General features: G+C 45.7%; 1 protein-coding gene across 7 annotated transcripts in view; it reads left to right on the forward strand.

Moving 5' to 3' along the window:
* DGKG (diacylglycerol kinase gamma) overlaps positions 1-18,185 on the forward strand; it is a 198,401-nt gene that overhangs the window by 144,147 nt on the left and 36,069 nt on the right. For all 7 annotated transcript variants that reach the window (XM_072752511.1, XM_072752509.1, XM_026007323.2 and 4 more), the window contains one exon: positions 13,445-13,622. In XM_072752511.1, coding sequence (XP_072608612.1) covers positions 13,445-13,622 — 178 coding nt within the window. The remainder of the gene's footprint in view (positions 1-13,444; positions 13,623-18,185) is intronic.

The raw sequence follows: 18,185 nt of genomic DNA on the forward strand, positions 1-18,185 counted from the left end.
CACATTCAAGAGATTCAGGAACCTCAGGGAATAGAAGCTTTCCAACCCTTTACTGCTCCTACAACTGGGTTATATAACAGAGAATATTATATACAAATATGACTTGTTGGCTCTAGTGGGTAGGCCTTCATTTATCTATCTTAGTGAGGTCATAAATTTGCTGATCCTAGTCTTTTACAGAAGAGGAATTAAGGTAGAAGAATGGACTCTTTGGGGAAGAGTATCTAATCTAACAAAGGTTCAGATAAATACCACTGTGCACACATACTTGTTATATCTCAAGTCCATTTGGACCAACAGATTCATAGTAGCAGTAATCATTTACCCGGCGATGGGCTCTGTCCAGGCATCTTCATACAGGTCTTATTCAATCCTTATAACAACTCTGCATGGTGTGTATTATTCTCATTATTTATACAAGGAAACTGAGTCTCCTAAACATAAGTAGGAACCCTAAGATCAGATGAGCGTCCAGCCCATGTGCCCCCACAGTGCTGCAGCACTCCCAGGAGACGACCTCTGCATTGCACTCTGCTTTCTACCTAAGGCACATGTCTCTGAGTTGATGGTGGGGGTCCCTTGTGGGATTTGGCAGTTAGCTGTCTGAAGCAAGAGCTCTAGCTTATTCGTTCTGGATCCCCAGGTCTAGCACAGTGCCTGAAATGAAATAATTGCTCTATAGTTATTAGGTATAAAATTGAATGAAGGCGTGAAAAATCCCATAATTAGTGGTGTAAACACTAATAGAAATTACCACTTGACCAGCCCCAAGTGATACCTTTTTGTGGGAAGCCATCCAGGTAAAAGGGACCCACCTTGCTCCATTTAAAGCACAAAGGGGGAGGTGGCCATGCTTGCAGCCTGGCATTTGGACCTTCTAACTGCCTAGAGTGGGAAGTCCTCCCACACCCATCCCTGAGCCGTTGCTAGGACCTCTGAAAGTAGTAGAGGGTCTGGGACAACTGTCAACCAGGGCAGGAAATGCCAGAGTTCTCCCACTTCTTTCCCACCAGAGAGAGTTAAGACAGTGAGTGGGAAGAGCCGATGGGACAGCAAAGGTGCCTGGAGGCTGTGGGGAAGTGACCCCGAAAGGCAGAAGAAGGGGGTCTCCATTCTGAGCCCTCTCTTATGGCCCAGAAGCCTACCTGCCCCTGAACCCTGCCAGTTCCCATGGCAATCAGCCTGCCAAAAACGCTGGACCCCTCAGAAAGCCCTGTCCACCCCAAGTTGGCCTGAGCAACCCAGACAGAGAGCAAAACCTGTTAATCTGCTTCCAGAGCAAGAATACCTCAATACACCAGTTTTGTGTTGGGTTTTTCTTTTTTCTTTCTTTCTTTCTTTTTTTTTTTTTTTAACTTGGGGAGGGTGGAGCAGTGTATAGGAAATGGCTTTGCCTTCTGTCCAACTCTGAGGCAACCCACCACCATGAGCTCTGAGAAACAGCAGTTTTGTTTTGGAAACTGGCACCCAGAGCAGGTTTGCTCCTGGAAATGAATTTGGGTCCTCCCCCAGCTGCAATGTTCTACTTCCAGCCTCCCTGCCAACACCCCCTTCCAGCTGCCCCTCTCAAAGGCACCATTGTGCCCGCCTGGCACAGCAACAGAGGAGGGCTGAAGAGGAAGAAAACATTTTCTGCCCATGGGATGTTCTTAAGCAGGTTGTGTGTACATGGCTTCAATGCTGCATTCCTTGAGCCCACACAAACCCGCCAAAACTCCATCATCCCTGCCACAGATGGCCACCACTTTCCAGTCTATCTGGCCCACCACGACTCACGGTCAGAGAATATAGAGTATGCAGCTGGGTGGGCAAAGCTGGTGGGAGGGGGTCATGATGACACATTTTCAGTACAGCACAGCAGCCTGCCAAAGCAAGGCTGAACGTAGACTCCGAATCTCTGAACTGGGGAGGGATTTAGTCCCATTTACTACTCAACAAGGAGATTCATTCTGGCACATTCTGATAAGTGCACATCCAGCTTCTTCCTGGATACTCCAAGGATAGGAAGCTCACTACTTTTCCAGAATCCTATTCCATTATGGGACAGGTCTGACTTCCAGAAAGTTCTTCCCGATGTTGAACAAGGATATATGTCCTGTTCATCATCATATCCTTCCCCTGTCAGCACTTAGCACAATGCTTGGAACAAAATTGGTGCATAGTATGTGTTTGTGAGTTATTTACTCATGACTGAGTTGCCCATTCATCTCCATCCATTTGGCCTATTTTCACCCTCGGAGGGCACCTAGAACATGCCTTCTTGCTCCTTATGTGACCATCCTTCAGAGGGCTGAAGATCTGTCTTCCACATCATACCCTATTATCTTCACTGAGCTAACCATCCCCAGTTCCTTATGTGACTCAGCGTACAGACCCATGACCATCCTAACCACTCTTCTCTTGATAGACTCCATTTTTTCTGGCATCCTCTATAAAATGAAGACTCAAATATCTAATATCTAGAATACTCAAAAAGCAGTCTCATAGGTAACAAAGCACAAGATTAACAGGCATCCCCAAACATGCCATGTAAGTTGGGTTGTCTTCTGGAGGTTGTCGTTTCCATCTCAAGCAGGAAACCTTCAGGTTCATGAAACCTTAGTTTCACTGAGTTGATGTTTCCTCATCTGTAAAAATGAGGATACAAATAGCAACACTGAAGGGGTATAAGGATTAGACATAAAACATATGAAGTACCAGGTAAAATTAATTATTACCTGGAATATATAGTAGTTAATACATGATATACATTAATATTATCATATAACATATGTACATATTGGTATCTAGCTGCCCATGACAGATATTAGCTCCTAAAATGGCATAAAACCACCCCTCTGGGATGTAGGGGAAGCCATGTCTTATAAGATTTACCTATGCCAAGCTAATTTTTTTTCAGTGTAGATAATACTGGACTATCTTTCCAATAATGCTATCACCACTCATCAACACCACTCAATTTATCACCTTTTTTTCCCTCAGGATATACATCAGATTATTGACACTAAAAACATTCTCTTTGGTTCTTCTCTAGGGAAAACAGACATCATTGTTTGCCCTGGCTGCTTTTCTTTCACTCCCAATAAATGTCTCTCTTCTGGCCACAGGCCCTGCAGATATGCAGATAGCTACTTCCTCCCCAGTGATGTGCTAGAGCCAGCTTGCTTGCTGGCACATCAGTTCCAGCCCCACTTTCAGTGATGTCGCATTGGTAGCTTGAAATTGGCCATAGTGGGAGTATTTATACCACGGAACACCACAATCAGAGCAACTGCTGCTTTTTTTTCTCCCCTGGAGATTCTGCTGTTAAGCAGTTAGCAGCACACCATTGCCTCTAGCATTGACCTGCTGTGAGCACCTTGAAGACAAGGACTGTGTCCCATTTCTACTCCATCCCCAGGGTCTAGCACAGAGTAAGTAGGTTTTCATCATTCTTGATAGATGAGTAAATGCTTTTGTCTTCTGTCTCTTAATGTCTCTCTCATATAAATCATGCCCCATGTGCCCTATTCCTGTTACAAGCTGTTCAGCTATAGATTTCCCTTAGCTGTGATCAGAGGACTACTTCTTGCAGACTTGGATTAACCTTTCTTATCTCTCCCTAACCTGGACATTCAGTCCACTTTATTTGGTCAATATATTCATCCTTGGAAGTTGTGGGAAATCACCTAAAAGGAAAGAAACCTTGTGAGGTTTCTTTGTTCTTTGTTTTGTTTTTTAATTTATTTATGATAGTCACAGAGAGAGAGAGAGGCAGAGACACAGCCAGAGGGAGAAGCAGGCTCCATGCACCAGGAGCCCGATGTGGGATTCGATCCCGGGTCTCCAGGATCACGCCCTGGGCCAAAGGCAGGTGCCAAACCGCTGTACAACCCAGAGATCCCCTTGTGAGGTTTCTTTAAAGAACACTTTGGTATTCTTTCTTTCAATTAACTAACAGTTATATTGGACATTTAATGTGGAAAGTTAATTATTACCTGGAATATATACCAGGTATATGTATATATACCGGGAAGATATACCAGGTACCATAGAAAGCACAGGGCTGTGTAACACATGGTCCCTATCCTCTGGGAGCTTAAAGTCTCCTGGGGACAGGCAAATAATACATAGCAAAATATTCATTCCATATTGGAGAGAGAAGCAAGGCAATGAAAATTCGGAAAAGGAAGAGATGCAGTTTCTATCTAGAGCATTGGGAAAAGCCTTATAGAGGAGACAGCTTTTGAGCTGGAAGAGTAGGATAGGCATAAAAGAAGCGATTGGCAGTTTAAAGAGTGAGTACGAAATAAGAGCGGGTAGGCCCAAGTCTGTGGCCTGTATGCAGACCAGTCTGGGCTAGCATGACTGAAAGCCAGAGTCCAGCTCACCTGGACTCAGCTACTCTCCTCTTTCCAAACCAAAGGATATCTTGGACCGGTGCCCAGCCTTCCTTCCCCATACTCTAACTTACATTCCTACCTACCCGGCCAAGTCACAGAGAGAACACCCTCCCCACCTACCAAAGTAGAAATGTTGCCGCTGTAAATGAGTACCTCACCCCCATTCTCACCTGGGCCCTACAGGACCCTGGGATTGTATAGGACGGTACCGCTGCTTTCCCTCTTCCTAATCACTATTGGGATACTGTTCCCTCAAAAAAGGGGAATGGGAGGATCTTGGAAGGGAGGATCAGGTCTTTATGTCAGCTCTCCCTTTGCCCTTTAGTATATATCTGAGCCCAGGCATCAAGTGAGGCCTCCCTCTCTTCCTGCCCATCTCCCTCTCAGCCCATCAGAACCCTGATTTACATGTGTCTGGATATTGTTTACCTCTTCCTCGTCCTCTCTCTTCCTTCCCACTGTAAGTGAAGTGTTATTTTCCGTAGACATCACCCACTACTTCCCTACTTCATTCTTCAAAAGACACACCACCCCCATTTCTCACTCACCAGGGTAGAAAAGGACTCCACTATCATCCCCAGACCAATGTTCACCACTGTCTTCCACATCTTCTCTTCCATTCTATCTACTTCCATCCTAGGCATCGCAGAATCCTCCTCCCTCTGTGCATTTATCTAACATGTATTCATTGAGTATCTTCTCTGACTCAAACATCCATGAAAACCCTTTTTCTCAATCACATTATCCTTTAGTTCCTATCTTAGGTCTCCAGCCCCATATACTCCCAAAACACATGGCTGTTCTGATTCTGTCCTTCACTACTACCCCTATTCACCCTACAGTCCCTAGTTAAGCCCTAGCTCTTCCAAGAGTTACTTGTGTGATCTAGGAAGGTCACTTACCAATTCTAGCCCTCCTTGTTCTCATCCTGGTAATTAGATATTGCCAAATCTAATATTCCCTCTGGCTTTACCATTCTAAGATTCTATGCTTCAACCCTCATCCAGTGGCCAAAATCCTTCTTTACAAAATCACTTATGACCTGTTGGTTGCCAGTCCAAATGACCAAAAGTCTCATTTCAGACCTGCTGATTCTGATTAGCTCTGTGACACTGGACCATTCCAATTTAACTTCCATTTTTCTCATCTATAAAATGAAGTTATTGGATAGAATGACCTTTTAAAACTTTGATTATGGGGCACCTTGGTGGCTCAGTGGCTGAGCATCTGCCTTTGGCTCAAGTTGTGATCCCAGGGGTCCTGGGATCAAGTCCTGCATCAGGCTCCCCACAGGGAACCCGCTTCTGCCTATGTCTCTGCCTCTCTCTCTGTATCTCTCATGAATAAATAAAATCTTTAAAAAATAAAACTTTGATTCCATGAGAACACAGAGAAGAGAGGGAGATCCTTTTTGGAAAGTGAACAAAGAACTCATGGAGAAAATGACATTTGTAGAGATTCCAAAGAAAGGCACAGAAAGAGTACTAGGGTGTCCTCAAGGGTATCCTTCCACTAGGGGACTGTAATAATGGGTCTAGACAAGGATCATCATCTACTAATTAAGAGCTCCATAATGGAAGAGTCAGGTTGACCACACTGGAACCCACTAACCAATCTGAACATAACAACAACAAAAAAATGAGACAAGCAAACTATAACCACCTTACAAGATCCAGTTGGAAATACACACCACCACTGATAAAGTAGTCTTGCCAAAAAGTCAACCCAGGTGTCAACTATACTCAAATTTTTAAAATTTAAATGAATTAATTAAATTTGATTTAAAATATCAACCCTGAATTTGATCAAACCTCTAGATCTATAAGTACCAGCTTAGTGAACATACAGCAGACAGACTGGGAATTTGTTTAAAAGACACCTCAGATACACAACCCGCAAAATCCAGAATCCTGGAAATGTTATACAGCCTTACTTCTGGAAGTATGGTCCCTCACACACAGCACATAGAAATCCAGAGTCCGAGGCCCTACCTAAGATCTCCCGAATCACAATCTGCATTTTAATAATCCCGAAGTGACTTGTATGCCCAGTTGACCCATTTCCTTTGATAAATGTTAAATTATAAGGAAAAAAGGACAGGGAATTTATAGGTCAAAAGAAACCTAAGAAACATCTCAAACAAATCTGTAGACCTTTCAGACAAACCAATTATTTTTAACAGTGAGATTATCAAGGAAATTTGAACAATTACTGGATATATATTGCTACTAAGGAATGGTTACTTTTGAAAGGTGATGATAATATTGCATAATTCTTTTTTTAAAGACTTGTCATCTAAAGATACAAATACAAACACAGAAGTATTTGTAGAGGAAATGATAGAATATCAAAAACTTTCTATAAAATACATCAGTATGGAGATGGGGAAACAAACTGGGGCAGAGTTAAAAACAAGATGTAACTGTGAGTGCTAGTTGCTTAAGCTGAGAGGTGGGGTACATGGGATTTATTATTCTCTCTACTTTCCTATGTACTTAGAAATACCCATGATAAAAAGATTCAGGGACGCCTTGGTGGCTCAGCGGTTGAGGGTCTGTCTTTGGCCCAAGTCTGATCCCGGGGTCTTGGGATCGAGTCCCGCATTGGGCTCCCCACAAGAGGCCTGCTTCTCCCTCTGCCTTAGTCTCTCTCTGTGTGTCTCTCATGAATAAATAAATAAAATTTTTAAAAAATTCAAAAAGAAAAACTAAGAAGGAATCATCGAGGAAGGGGGAGGGGGAGGGGGAAACAAGCTAAGGCAGTTCAGGGAGCCCACGAAAGAAAAAGTCACGCCAAAAGGGGACGAATGCCCAGAGCCACTGAGGCCTGGGTGACACCCCGCTGCGGCCTGGGAGGGGTCACCCCAGAGGGCAGACCCGCCCAGCCCGAGAGGATGGAGCGAAACACCCTGTGTTCTACACCAGGGGGAAAAAAATCGACGTAATCCGTGGCCCCGTGAATCGAGGTTAGAAGGGAGAATTTCCTAGTTGCTAAAAACTGAAACAGGTCATCAAGTAAATTATGGGATCTCCTTCTCTGAGGACCTTCAGAAATAGGAGCGACGGGGCTGAAGTGGAGGCGGCCTCGGTGGGGGGGGGGGGGGGGGGCGCGGGGAGGCAGGTTCGGGCCCGCGGCCCTTCTCAGGTCGCCGAGGCCGAAGGGCAGGGGAGCCCCCGCGCCTCCCTCGCTTCCTCTGCTCGCTGCCCGTCGGCCCCGGTTCTGCCCAGAGTTCTGGGGGTTTCAGGGATCCCAGAGGCGGAGGCCCTGCAGGGCGGGGTGGGGGGTAGCTGGGGGGCGGGGGGGTGGTGACTGGGGTGGGGGGGTGACTGGGGTGGGGGGGCGGGGGGGTGGTGACTGGGGTGGGGGGGTGACTGGGGTGGGGGGGCGGGGGGGTGGTGACTGGGGTGGGGGGTGACTGGGGTGGGGAGGGAGGACAAGAACACGCGGTCCCAGGGCTTTGCATTTGCACGGGGCGCGCTCCGGCTCCCTAACCTAGTCTCCGGTTGCAGACGCGCTAGCCCTGCGCCAGACCAACCAAGCCTCCCCGGCTCCCCAAGAAACCAAAACCACGGGCATGGGCCTCGCCAGGGGGGGCAGTGCGAACGTGGCCGGCGGGGCCCCGAGGGCGCGGGCCGCTTCCAGGGGCGCGGGAGCCGAGCTGGGCTCAGAGCCCCCGCCCCGCCCCGCCCCCCCCCCGTGTGCAGCGCTCGCTGCTGCCGGGACAAGGGCCCCCAGTTAGGGCCCCACGGCCGGCGGTAAATACCTGGTTCCGCGCAGCCTCGGCTTGGAAGGGAGCCGGGGCGCAGTCCTAGGTCAGGGAAGGAAGGCCGCGCGCCCCTTGCGCTCCCCGCTGCAGCCCCCCTGGGCCCGGGCAGGGGCACCGGGCCCGATGACGTCATGGAACTGGTGGAGGATTTAGCTCCGAACCCACCCGGGAGCAGCCCTGGGGCCGATGTTCTATTTCCACCGACGGTGTACCACTGTCCGCTCTGCTTTCCCACATCCAGCACCACGGCTTTCCACCTTCCCGGGATCTCAGCAGGGTTCTGAAAGACCTCAGCTGTCATGCCTGGGCCCAGAAGCCCCGGGAACAGGCCTGCAGGTGTGGGCTGGCAAGGCTCTCCAAGCGAGGGTGGGGCCAAGAGGCCGTTAAAACTTTTCCAGCCAGGTCTCAGGTAGTGGGCCTGACTTCAGGCTGAAATATGCCTCGTGGCACAGGTAATATCATAATTAACGGTAATAACGCTGTAGACAGTTCTAGAATGCTACTGCCTTCCAGAGACCAATCAGATCCTCGAAGCAGACATTCTACTACCCTGCCCCCATTTTACAGATGACAAACTAAAGCTCCAAAAGGTTAAGGAGCTTTAATGAAGGATCACACAACCACCAGCGTCAGAACTAAGATCTGAACCCATATCTCTTTGTCTTCAGGCCTAAGCGTGCTCTTTTCAAGACACTGCGTTGCTTCTCAATTTTTCAAATAGGTGCATTCCAAAGGTGAGGGCACCCACTGTCCAACAGCCCCCCCGGGCTTTCCCATCTCTTCTCTTCTGTCTGCCCCAGTTCTGCCGATGACCCAAGACGTAATGGGGGAAGGGGACAATCCATCAGAAGGCAGAGGGAGGACTGTTTGCTCTTCAGGAGAGACCTTAACAATTTACCAAGTTAATAGCTACCACTCCTAAATGGCTATGACTGGAGATGGAGGGGACAGGGTATATTTAAAATAGCAGTAGAGAAGAAAGATGACTTTGTGGAACATGATGTGCCAAGGGCTGTGCTGTGGTAGTAGTATACTTTTTTTTTTTTTAAATCAAAGCTGGCAACAAGGCAAGATATGATACTAATATCTAACATTGATGTGCCAGGCATTGCTCTAAGTACTCTGCAAGACAGAGTAGTGGTGGGAAGATTTCAATTATTCAGACAACAGCTGGAGTTTAATTTTGCTATAAGTCTAGCATCAGCAAAAGTCCCCGTTTGCCTCATTGACTCTTTCATCTCCAGGGTAGGACCAGGCATCTGACTGTCTGGGTTGGCATCCTAGCTGTGTCAGCTTGTAGGGGAACCGGTTATGTACATTTGAGGAAGCACCTTAGCCCCTGTGAGACCCTGTCATTGGGGGGGCGGGGGGGTAGCAGTGGTGTCACGAGGATCCCAAAAGAGACTGCAGAGGAAGGACCAGCATGTTGCCCAAGGAAGCTCTTACCAAACGTGAACTGCTCATGCTGTTATTATGACCTCTAGAAGGGAAGGGGCATTTTGACCAACAATAAATAAGTTGAGATGATGTGGAGGTAACTCCAGCCAAGAAGGAAAGTGACCCTTTTGTCTCAGAGGGGATAAGGGTACAGGAAGTCAGCGCTAGGCACAGAGTTGAAGCAAGCGAATTTCCGAGAGTTTGGAGAAAAGTCTGACTCAGTGGGATTCTAGCCTAAATCCTTAAATAAGAATTTATGTATAAAGGATGGGAAGTATAGAAGATATTCCAAAATAAAATTTTTAACAATTCATTAATTCCCCTGGGAAGAAAAAGGAAAAGAGTTATAAAATTCAGCATGACAGCAACAGGGAGCTCTGGGTTGAGCCCATGCTTTCAAGAGACTGTACGCATACATCCAAAAGCAGGGTGTGGGCATGAAACCAGGTGTGAATGCACAAAGGCAACTCAGACCTGATGCTGGAGGCCAAGCAGAATGTTAAACAATGAAGCAAAAAAAGAACATGGAAAGAACAGCTCATTAGGACTTTGCCCTCCAAAAGAATTTTTATCTTTCCTAGAGAGAGTAGCCCTAACCAAAAAAAAAAAAAAAAAAAAAAGAAGAGGAGATGCTCTTCCTTTAAAGGGGGGCACCAGAGCCCAGGGTGGATCAGTAGAGAACTAACTAACTGGCCTTGGAAAATACACATTAGAATCCAAGTTGCTGGACAAACCTACAGGTGTCCTTAGGGAGCCACTTAATATTTGCCTCATTCATCCCATGAGGCAAATGGACAAATGTCCCAGTTTTCAAAAAATTAGAAAAGGAGACATCCCAATTCCGGCAGGTATAAAATTATTCAAGTATTTGCCCTTTGCACACAGATATCAGTGAGTTAATATGAGTTCCCTTCTTTTCTGACAGGTTGTATGGTGGTCATTTAGAAAATGCCATTTGATCTAGCCTTGCATTGTAATGGAGAAAATGAAGGGTTTAGGTCTGGACACCTAGATACTAGTCTGGTTCCACCATTAGTATGTTAAGTGACTGCAGGCAAATTTTTAAACCCCTCTGGGCGTCATTTATGAAAGGGCATGTTCTTTTGAGGCGTTCTCATTTTTAATTTCCATGATTCCACATTGTACTGAAAAGCAGACCTAGTGACAGTCCAGTCCAGTCCAGAGGATGTAGCCCCAGGAAGGCAGCCACACCTTGAGAGCTTTTTAACGTCCAGTGTCTGCTGTGTTACACTGACCAAGGAGATGGCCTTGGTCCCAGTATTTGCCCTTTATATACACATGTGTTAATGATTTAATCCCAAAATGAAAGGAAGGCTATGGCAAGGGGTTGTAGAATGAAGATTGAAAATGAACTAGATGGGGATTCCTGGGTGGCGCAGCGGTTTGGCGCCTGCCTTTGCCCCAGGGTGCGATCCTGGAGACCCGGGATCGAATCCCACGTCGGGCTCCCGGTGCGTGGAGCCTGCTTCTCCCTCTGCCTATGTCTCTGCCTCTCTCTCTCACTGTGTGCCTATCGTAAATAAAGAAAAATTTTAAAAAATATATATTTAAAAAAAAATGAACTAGATGGATGGAGGGGGCTTGGGCTAAGAACCAGATGAAATTGACTGATATAAATGTAAAGCCCTACGTCTATGTTATTTTTAAAACATACCTATACAAGTTCATGATAGGGAAGAGCTGGCTAAGAAGTAGATAATGGGATGAGGGTCTGTGATGACCACTCATTCAAGCTGAAGTGATTCAGCTGTCATCTAGCTGCTAACAAAAGAGCTAGTACAACTGTGATCATATTTAACAATAAGGATAATGATAATGGGGGACATGTGTTGCACCCTTACATGGGCTTCCCACAGTATCTGATTTCTGGGGGAATGACAGTGTGAGAGGAGCCCAGCCCCAGGATGTGCTCCTACCATGGCCACCTATGCCATCAGATCCTGTGGCTGGTGTTATTTTCAGTGCTGGAGGCCTTACGGAATAGGAGAGTAACCAACAGTAGTCTGTGCAGACCAGGGCAACCAGGACAGGGAAGTCTGAAAACCAAGTCCCACGGGAGCGGCTGAGAGCGCTGACAGTGTTCAACTCAGAGGAGGCACAACCAAATGGTAGTGTGAGAGGGAGGAGAATGAAGGAGCCCTTCGGACTTAGGCTCTGACTGTCTGCCATCAAGTCTGTGTACTTCCATTTGTATGTTGTGTGACTTTGGGCAAGTTACTTAACCATTTGTGTGTCTCAGTTTCCCCAAATATAAAGAGGAGATAGTCACAGTATCTGAATTACAAGATTATCACAAAGGTAATAATAATACAATAATACAAGAGCTTACCTGGCAGATGGCAATGCTGAATACATATGAACAGTGATGCTGATGATTGTCATCATGTATTGGGTGGACTGTCCCCATGAAGGAGGAAGGAGGGTCATTCTGTCTGGCTTCAGAAGGGAGAATTGGACCAAGAGGTGGAAGCAGGAAGAAAGAGAATCTGGTTCAGTATAAAGAGACAACCTTTCAAGTAATTAGAATCTCCCAGTGAAGAAATGAGTTTCCAATGACTCCATTGGAAGCTCACTCCATTCCATTTTGTAGTTGAGAGACAAGCCATGGGGATGATAAGGTACCATAAGTTAAGAGAGTTGAAGAAATCAAGAGGTAAACAAATATGAATGGCAACAAGCCCTAACTTCCTGCTCCTCTTCTGTTGAGAAATCTCTGGAAGTTTGGATTTGTAGGTAACCCCAAAGACCGTGAATTTTTGTTGCATACTTTTCATTTTTCCTACCTCACAATAAGTAAAATAAAGACCTTGGGCTTTACAGTCAAATTATGTAACTTGGAATCCTTGCCCTTTAATATATCAGCTGTACAACCCTGAATAACTTAGCTCACCTCTCTGAGTCCAGTTTTTTCCTTCTGCAAATGAAGTAAACTACCTACAATCATAAGGAACAAAAACCAGAATGAATATATTCCTTGCTGCATGGGTAAACTGTATGCCAAAAGTAGGCTGACCTTACAGATATTTGAGACAAACAGATTCAAGCATTCTGGCCTTTTGTACCTGGCAGGGGATGCGGGTGGCAGAGATTGGATAAATAAACTCTGCTACATCAGCAAGCACATATGCCAAAACTGCACTTAAAATGCAGATACGGGAGACAGGCAAATTCTGAAAGCCTTCCAGATCTTTTTTTCTTTGTTATTGAAGCACGGTTGACACACAATGTTACGTTAGTTTCAGGTGTACAACATAGTGATTCAACAACTCTATACCTTATGCTGTGCTCACCACAAGTGTAGCTACCATCTGTCACCATACGACACTATTACAATACCATTGACTCTATTCCCTATGCTGTATCTGAAAGCCTTCCAAGCCTTAAGTCATGTACTTATTACAGGAGGGATAAACTAAGAGGGGTGAAGTGAAGTGAAACTTTTCTGTCCTTTGTTCAGAATGTACTACATGTTAGGTGCAGGGCTCAGTGTCCCACTATATGGGACGTCTTCACAATGGTTATGCAGGGACAGAATTGATGATAATGAGGTTAGACCAGAGAACAGGTGTGCAATTGTCTCAAATTCCATCCCTGAAGCCCTTCTAGATCTGTAGAGGACCTCTGAAGCCTTGTACTGCCATCCTCAGAGATGACCAGGATTTCATCTCCCCAATCCACCACAGTAGCCAAAGCATTAAGCCTTCTGCAACTTTGCCCAAGATCGAGCATCTGACAGAGGCAGGCTGCTGGCTGAGGGCCCATCACACACACACTCAGCACCGTGGGGGTGGGGAACACAGAGAACACCAACAAATGACCTTTTCTCTCTGCCCTTCAGTGTGATGGGGTCGAGGTAGACCTGAGCAACATCTTCCTGGAGGGCATTGCCATTCTCAACATTCCCAGCATGTACGGTGGCACCAATCTCTGGGGAGAGACCAAGAAGAGCCGGGCTGTGATCCGGGAAAGTAGGAGAGTCGTCACTGACCCCAAGGAACTGAAATTCTGTGTCCAAGGTAAGCGAAGCATTAGGAAAACTGGGATTCCACATGTTACTGTTTTTTTCCTATTCCCCCTTCCCTGTCTCTTTCCCGATTCCCCGTCTCTCTAATCTTTTGGTGCTGGCAGCCCACAGGCAAGGGCCTCAACCCTCTTTTCTGTCTGTACTCACTCTTTTGATGACCTCATCCAGGCGTGAGACTATTTAAAATGCCACGTGAGTGTCAGTGACTCAGCATGCCCCAAACCGAACTCCTGTTGTCCCTCCCACAGACCTTCTCCACCCATAGCCTTCTCCATTTTGGTTGATGTTAACTCCAGCCTGCCCGTTGCTCGAGCCAAAACACTTGGCACCATCCTTGACTCCTTTTTATCTCACACCTCCCATCCAACCCATCAGAAAATCTGTTAGCTCTACTTTTAAAGAACAGCCGGGATCCAGTTACTTCTCACCGCCGCATTTCTGCCACCTTGATCTGAGTGAGCCGCCTTCCTCTGTCTCCTGGATTACTACAAATCCTCCTAACTGGATTCCTTGCTTCTGTCCCTGCCCTGTAGAGTCTGTTCTCACCACTGCATCCAAGTACCCTTGGGAAAATATGTCAGATTATGCCACTCTCTGGCTCAAAATCCTGCAGTGGCTCAGAGTAAAAGTCAAAGATCATATGTGGCCCAGAAGGCCCTAGATGGTCTGGCCTCACCGTTACCTTAGCGACCTTACCTTCTAGGACTCTCCCCTTCGTGCCCCTGCCTCTGCCAATCTTGGCTCCTCCAATACAGCAGGTTGCTTCTGTGGACTAACTATTCTTTATGACCGGAGTAACTGGGAGTATGCCTTAGAGCCATCAGCTAGACCTCCCCTTTTAACCCATCAGGATACAGAACACAATTTGATCCCTACCCCTTACCAGCCATTTCCACCCACGAACCAAATGGGAATGCAATCAGCGTACCTGGGCAGCTCTGATTCCTCCGTGGATTGGGTGAATGGTTGTCAGTGAGCTGGTGGGCTGAGGGAGGAAAGGCATGTATGAGGGTACTGGCAAAGATACCACATCAAGAGGCAAGAGACTAGGTTCAAGTACAAGTACTGGCACTAACCTATTTTTGGCATTTCAGTTTTCTTTGCTGTAGACCGAAATCTCATATAAAATTTTGATAGCAGAATGAATGGCGTTGAACTAGATCATTGGTTCTTATACCAGGCCTGCTTATTGAAAATGAAGATTCCTGGGCCCTAGCCCAGATCTACCTAATAATCACCGAGTTGGTTCCTGGGAATCTAAATTTGTAATGAGCTCCCCAGACAACTCTGATGGGCTGCCAGGTTTGAGAACCACTAATAGACAAAGTATCCGTGGATCTGGACCTCTGTTCTTTGATGTCTCTGGCTGACAAGTGCTAAGACTGGATGTGATCCTACCATAGCAGGAGACAAAACTTGGCTGACCATCAAAGGGAGGGGGTAACTTGCTTATTTCAGACTCATCTGTTAGACAGTCAGATTGTTCCATTCCAAGGCAAGGTCATCAAGAGGCGTTAGCTCCACACCTCTAGCCTTTAAGAGAGGACTCAGGAATTTTTATTTCTCTGTTGCCCTCTTAAGTCCTCTTTATTTCACACAGTAAACTTTTCAATTTGTATAAATTATTAAACTGAATAATGTGTTCCTCCTTCCTCCCTTGGCAGGGGAAGTTGTGGGTGCTAGCAGAGGGTGGGGGAAGCATTGAGGTTGTATAAAGTTTATGCAAACTTTCCCAGCCCAGTGCTCCTATCCCAACCCCCATCCTGACATCCAGTTCCAGCAGAACAGAACTGAGGGAGAATCATCCCCCTACCTCCACCCAGGGTGTGGGGAAGCTCTTCTGAGGACATGTACTGGTTAGGACTCAAGGACAAAGCCCTTATCTTCTCCTTACATATCTGATCATGTATTTTCCCCTTCAAGTAAGAGTAATATGTCTGCTGATCACTTCTAACCATCATCTACATGAACTCTCTTCCCCAAATCCCCCTTTCCCACCCCTAGAATGTGCTTTCAGAGCTAAAAACAAAGCTACTTCCTGTTCTTTAGATGAGGACATGAGCTGATCAGAGCAGAGGCAGAAGAGAGACCTGGCTTCTGGGTTTTACAGAGACAGTGTCATTGAGCTTTCTTTTGAAAGGACCATGATCTCATTTGGGATGTTAATGGAGGAAAGCTAAAGAGACCAGCTATTTTAGTGGAAAAGCATTGACCTGGAAGTCTAGAGACCCGAATTCCAGTCCATACTTTGCCTCTCACGAGTGTGATATTGGGCAAGTCTTTCACCCTGTTGGGTTTCAGTTTTCATTATCTGTAAAGTAGGCAAGTGTGACAATCACATAGGCTCCTGTAGATCGTCATGGATCTACAAAATAAAGGCATGGCCAGGTTTCAGTCTAGGTGGGCTCCTTGAGCAAAATCAGATGACAGGTTCCTTTGTCTTTCAGTGCGTTTTGTTTCACAGTTTCTAGACCAGCTACTGAGAAGCCAGGAATCTCTCTACAGGCTCTTCATTTGCTGGGATTCTTTACTCTTGAGCAATTTTGTTGGGCATGGGGGTGAGGAAGAAGTCAGCAGAGAGCAGTGGGAAGGAAGAGATTTATCTGAGAGGTATAAGAGGAAATGACAACAGAAAGGGTTACTGTCAAACCTCCTCATCACAGATCAATCTTTCTCCTTAGAAAAAACAATCCAAGAAATAAAGTTGTTCAAGATGAGCATGGAATGAGTTCTCTAAAACACTGCCTAGTTAGAACACAATGAGGGCTGGGAAAAGCACCAAGCTTGCAATTGAATGACTTAAGTTTACGTTTAGGCTTTATGCTTTCCAGTTTTATAAACTTCCTGGAGTCTCAGCTTCCTCATCTATAAAATGGGCATAATCATATCTAATTTGTACTAAAGATGATGGATGTGAAAGTGCCTGGAACATAGAATAAGCTCAAACCTTTTTAAAGAAATTTCCCCTCACCTTTAATCTTAGCTTATTCTGGAGAATACCAGTTGAATTTCTGATTTTGAAGTTCTTATCTTTAGCATTGCCATCTACCTATACTATCAATAAAAAGGAGCAGAGCTCCTGCCAAAGTCCAGCCTAGCCTTTGTCCTAGTACATTAAACTTGTATCATCAGTTGTACCGACATCTCCTTTCCTAGACCTTTCATGTTCCAGGCATGGAGGTTGGGAGTTATTCATCTTTGAATCCCCAGTGCCTGACCCAGTATAGTTAGTCCAAAAAAGGTTGTTGGATAATGAGCAGTACATGACATTGGTTCTTTCTCATTTTTATGACACCAAGAAGAATAGTGACAGGTAGTCTCTTATATTTGCATTTCATTTTGGCTTACAAATAGTTTTGCATATATTAACTTAATGTGATCCTAACCAGAAACCCACTCCCTTCCATACCTCTGTTTCATAGTTGGGGAAAAACAGAGGCCCAGAGAAGGGGGCCTCATGCATAATTTATGTCTGGTGTGATGGCACCAGAAGCAAGTCCATGATTCCTAGCTAGCCCCAAGTGGCTAGTGTCCAACCAGAAAATTTATTTGAGGCCCTACTGTGTGTGTTGTACAAGCCAGGCACTTAGTAAACAGGAGATGCCAGTCCAAGGCAAGGCTCCCCAGAGACTTGTGGAAATTCTGCTCCTCCTCCTCCTTTCCAGAGCCTGTGGTGGTGCCTCTGGAAGTGGATCCAACCTCTGAATTCCTAGAGTACTTGATTTTGCTATCTTGAGACAGTACACTGATTATGGGTTCCCCTATCTCATAGGTGTGTGTATCCTAGTCATTTCTTTCTCCTGCCAGTACCTGGAAAATGGGGAGCACATGGTCTTCATCTTTGTGTTCCCTTCAAAGCCCAACATCCTACCTACCTGGCTTATTATGTTGTTCTACAGACGTGTTTTTTGGAAGAAGGGAAAACAGGAGGGAATTTTGCCTTTGGTCTTCCAGCACAGTGGGCAGTAGATTCTGGAGCTGGACAGGAACAGGAACTCAGTAGAAAGTCTTTTTTTAAAAAAAGTATTTTAAAGAGTTATATGTGAGTATTTATGAGGCTGAGGGTTTCATCTTGTGATACCATTAGACTCAATTGATAAGTAAGATGTGCCAGCTATCTGCAAATAGGTAACTCAGATCTATCTTGAGGACTTAGAATCAATGCAGAATGAGGGACTAAACATTGAGGTAGAAGTTGAAAGGCCTAGGCCTTCCCACCACCAGCCATGTGACATTGGTTAAGTCATTAACCCTCCACAAGCCTCCATTTCAACCCATACAAGATGGAAACAATTAGAGTCTCTCTCACTCAGCATTGTTTTGAGGGTTAAATGAGACCATCCACATAGAGCATTTAGCAGAGTGCCTGGAACATGGTGAGTTCTTGATCAATAGTAATCAGAATTACTGTTAAGTGGTAAATGGAGGGTGATAAATATTTAGTATATGATAAGAAAGGGGCCAACTTTAGAGTTTGTCTCAACCTCTGCTTCAGAATTTTAGTCTAGGTTATTTCTAAATTACCTGCGGCTCTAGGGTTATTTGTTGGCACTGG

Source organism: Vulpes vulpes, chromosome 3 (assembly GCF_048418805.1).
Source record: "Vulpes vulpes isolate BD-2025 chromosome 3, VulVul3, whole genome shotgun sequence".
NCBI classification, from domain to species: domain Eukaryota; kingdom Metazoa; phylum Chordata; class Mammalia; order Carnivora; family Canidae; genus Vulpes; species Vulpes vulpes.